The sequence below is a fragment of the Ruditapes philippinarum genome, unplaced genomic scaffold (assembly GCF_026571515.1).
Source record: "Ruditapes philippinarum isolate M1 unplaced genomic scaffold, ASM2657151v2 ctg6290_1_1_1_1, whole genome shotgun sequence".
In the NCBI taxonomy this organism is placed as follows: Eukaryota; Metazoa; Mollusca; class Bivalvia; order Venerida; family Veneridae; genus Ruditapes; species Ruditapes philippinarum.
Genome location: NW_026856656.1, coordinates 9,919 through 13,661, shown reverse-complemented (window position 1 = coordinate 13,661; position 3,743 = coordinate 9,919). Strand labels below are relative to the sequence as shown.

Here is a 3,743-nt window from a genome sequence, read left to right as displayed (position 1 = left end):
TACTGAGAATACCAAATTATATAAATTTTATTTTTACAGCGGAAGTGGAAAGTGAAAAGGAAAGTTTTTTCATACATATGTATAAGTTATCTGCCCCTGGAATAACCCTAAATAAGAAACAAGAGGGCCCAGAGGGCCCTGGATGGATCGCTCACCTGAGAAATAAGTCAAAAAGTTTAAGTGGAGACCTTTCACCCCAGAAGAAAAAGTGAAAATTAAAACATCACGAAAAATACAGGATTTACAGGACATATAAGGAAAATCAATGATTTCTTGGGTGGCGCCAATTTTGATCCTAGGGGTTTTATTTCATCAAACATGGTAGACATCCGCTAGAACATGTTTCATGCCAAATATCTATGCTCTACCTCTTTTGGATTTTCACAAGAAGATTTTTTAAGTTTTTACTATATACATTTAAAGGGAAAGGTTATTTAAAGTTATTTATTGACATTTAAATCAATATTTTGTATATAAACTCGCTAAAATTGTTCAATTTATTTTCCTAAACATCTAATATTCTACAAAAAGTCCACTATACGATTACGGGGCATTGCCTAGGCGGGCATTCGAACCACATACATTTCCCTATACATGTACATTGAAAAGTACATCATACAAAACCCCGTCTACCACAATTATATCTTGTGAGCTACTGATGAGTTTATTCAGCGTATTAAATAAATTTAGAAATAAATCTGTTTTAAAGGCACATTATTTATGCAGAAATGCGTAATAACTTTTTAATTCTTTAGAAATGTCAAACATGTATTTAATAATGTTTTAGTAATGTGTTAAGAACATGTAAAATGTCTTACATCTTAAGAAAGTAACGCTTAACAGTAATGTGTCGTAAAGGTTGCAAAAGAAAGTTAAAAAATATTTTTACTTCCATACAAAATACTTATTTTCTATAATTATGTGAATTTCCCACAGTGCAAAATTAGTAAGAGAGTTGATGAATATGGATTATCAGTATTTTATTGAAAACTGTTTTACAAGAAACAAAACACCCCCCCCCCAAAAAAAAAACAAAAAAAAAAACAACAAAAAAAAGGTCAGCATTAGTGACCATGACTTATGAGCCCATGGCACAAAAATCAATTTAAGTCATATACTGTCCAAGACCAATGCATCTTTGAAGTTTTAGGGTAATGAAAATATATGTTCTCAAGTTATTGATCAGAGACAATGTGTTACGACCGACCGACACCATATTGCAAAACAATATGCCCCTCCTAAATAAACATATGACCAATGTTAAACTTTCTGGACGGTAACGGTACGGGAAACAACGACAAGACTGAAGCAATAGCAATAGTTCGGAAAGTGAGGAAACTTATCAAAATGTTTTCTTTTATATTTTATATAATGCCAATCACATAAACTTAAATTATGCTTCAATGTTTTAAATTTATAAAGCAGTTCACGAACTGTCTTATTCAAACGGAGCCTGGAAATTGCTGTCATTTTCTGTGGTATTTCGCAGACCCTCTTCTCTTCTCTTAGCACAACTTATCTATTTTTAAGTATGTCACTTATCATGATAGCTATATGATAAATTGCTGCATTCTTTAATACTGGTTTAGATAATAACGATTTTGCAAAATAGGAAAACGCCAATTTCCTGTCACCTGATACGTACATCAAATAGCCAAATAGGTTCAAATGTACGTAATGCATCATATGAAAATTTTCATTAGGTCTTGACAAAGCCATTTTGAAGACGACCTGTATTGAATCCCTTTCTACATGAAGTCCCAGTTTATAGGCAGACAAGTATAATAAATACCAACTTAGAAAAAGTGGGTTACATTTAATGGAATTTCTAGGTCCTAGTAAATAAAACTGAAGTTTGAAAGGATGTGGAATATTGTCACGTGCCTGCCAATTTATTACGAAGTCCATTAGTAAATTGTGTCGACCTGGAGGTGATGGTAAACTTGGAAGATATTCTTTTGTCCCTGATTTTAAACAAATTCTTGAGCATAGAATTACAAAGGTACGCGTTATGTAATATTTCTCTGACTTATCTTGTAATTTTGGTAACAGGCAAGTCCTTACTTCAGAAAACCTCCCGTATTCCGAGTATATTATTGCACATGTTAGTGGCACTGTCAAGTAATCAAAATCCTTTAATCTAAGCATTTTAGTGATATATTCGTCAATTTCCCTTTGTGTTCGATGACACTCTCTGAGCTCTGAAGTGGTGAATGCCAGACGTATACAGGGCAAAATTTCTTCGCCGTCTTTTCCAAAAGTTTTTTTTATGCCTTTACAAACTGATTCACAATCATTAAAATGATGGCTGACGAACAGTAATGCATTTAAACATCTTTTTGAATATTCTATAAGAGAACGAGATTTTTCAAGGGAAATGTATTTTTGAAGTCTGATGTTATTTGGAAGCACAACAACTATATGTTGGTACATAAAATTTGACAATGTGTTAACTTTAATGTTTAGGTTTTTGAGAACTGCTTTTATTATCTTTGTCGCCTTCCTTTTTTCAGTACGACTTTTATCGAGGAAAAGATTATTTTCTGGTATAATATAATGAGACATAAAACCTTGTTTAACATATTTGGCTAACTTTAGAAGACCCATTTGCACACAATCTACCAATAACTCACTTCTCCAATCCGTTTCAGGACATTCTTCGCAAAGCCAAAGTGCAACATTTTTAATATGATAAGACGATATAATGTCTTTCAAATATTGTTTCTTAAGAGCCTTCAGTAGAACAAAACATTTGAACTGTGTATCATTCATGCTCCATATCAGATGTCTTTCAATTTCTGTGAATGAAAGCCTCCATTCCATGTCTTGATCTTTAGAAGATTTGCTACCAACCGGAACAACGTAGCAAGAGACGTTACTGTCTAATGATTCTAAAGTCATTTTGCTCGGCCAATTGTTCTTTCTATCACGAGTTCTCCATGCAATTGCTTCGACAGGCCATTGGTTTATTTTCAAACATTTGACTGTGTCTACATTAGCACAAGTCGTCGCTGGTCCATTACTTGTAAATGTCGATTCTATTTGTTTTTCAAGAATATATCCAAATGGGAGTATTTTCTCACGAAAAAGTTTACTCGAGATAAAACACCCATTATCGTCCCTCTTAATTAGTGCAAAAAAGTCTACTCTATTAATTAAAAAATCTAGAACTTTCCGAGTGAGCACTTCAAGCAAGTACAAGTCATTATCGTTGACTTTTAATCTACAATATCCCGAACTGCATCCATTTCTTGAAATATAAATTGGTGTAAAATATGCATTTTGTGGCCAAACACGATAACTACCACTGCTTTCCATATCTTTCGTAACACTTAATCCTTCCACTACTTCCATAACATCAGAGTCACTTCCGTCTAAACCGGACCCTTCTGACAAGCCGCCACTAGTAATAGACTTCCTTAAAAAACGTTCTTCAAGAAATTCCCCCATTAACTGTGTTCTCTGGTTCATGTTTCTAACACATACACTATAACCATGTCTATCTAGTCTTCTGTTTAGTTTGATGGTATCCATGACAATCAGTTATTACGGATAATTTAAGATACAAAAGATATGTAAATAAAAATCGCCTTCCTTTTTTCTCTGCCAATCTTTAAAAAGCAGTATAAAATACAAGCGTTAAAATATTAATATAATTGGTTTTTACTTCACTTAAAATGCTGTTCGTACAAGTTTGTATCGGCTTTAAACCTGACAGACACATAATAAATGTATGGAAAGAA

The 3,743-nt window shown here is 33.1% G+C and overlaps 1 protein-coding gene across 1 annotated transcript; it reads right to left on the bottom strand.

Moving 5' to 3' along the window:
- Window positions 1-1,366: 1,366 nt before the first annotated feature.
- LOC132747226 (uncharacterized) lies at window positions 1,367-3,743 on the bottom strand. The gene has a single exon (XM_060736555.1). The coding sequence runs from the start codon at window positions 3,532-3,534 to the stop codon at window positions 1,516-1,518; it is 2,019 nt and encodes a 672-aa protein (XP_060592538.1). The 5' UTR covers window positions 3,535-3,743; the 3' UTR covers window positions 1,367-1,515.

Coding starts and splice junctions, on each gene's coding strand:
- LOC132747226 (XM_060736555.1), bottom strand. CDS start 3,534: ATGGATACCATCAAACTAAACAGAAGACTAGATAGACATGGTTATAGT.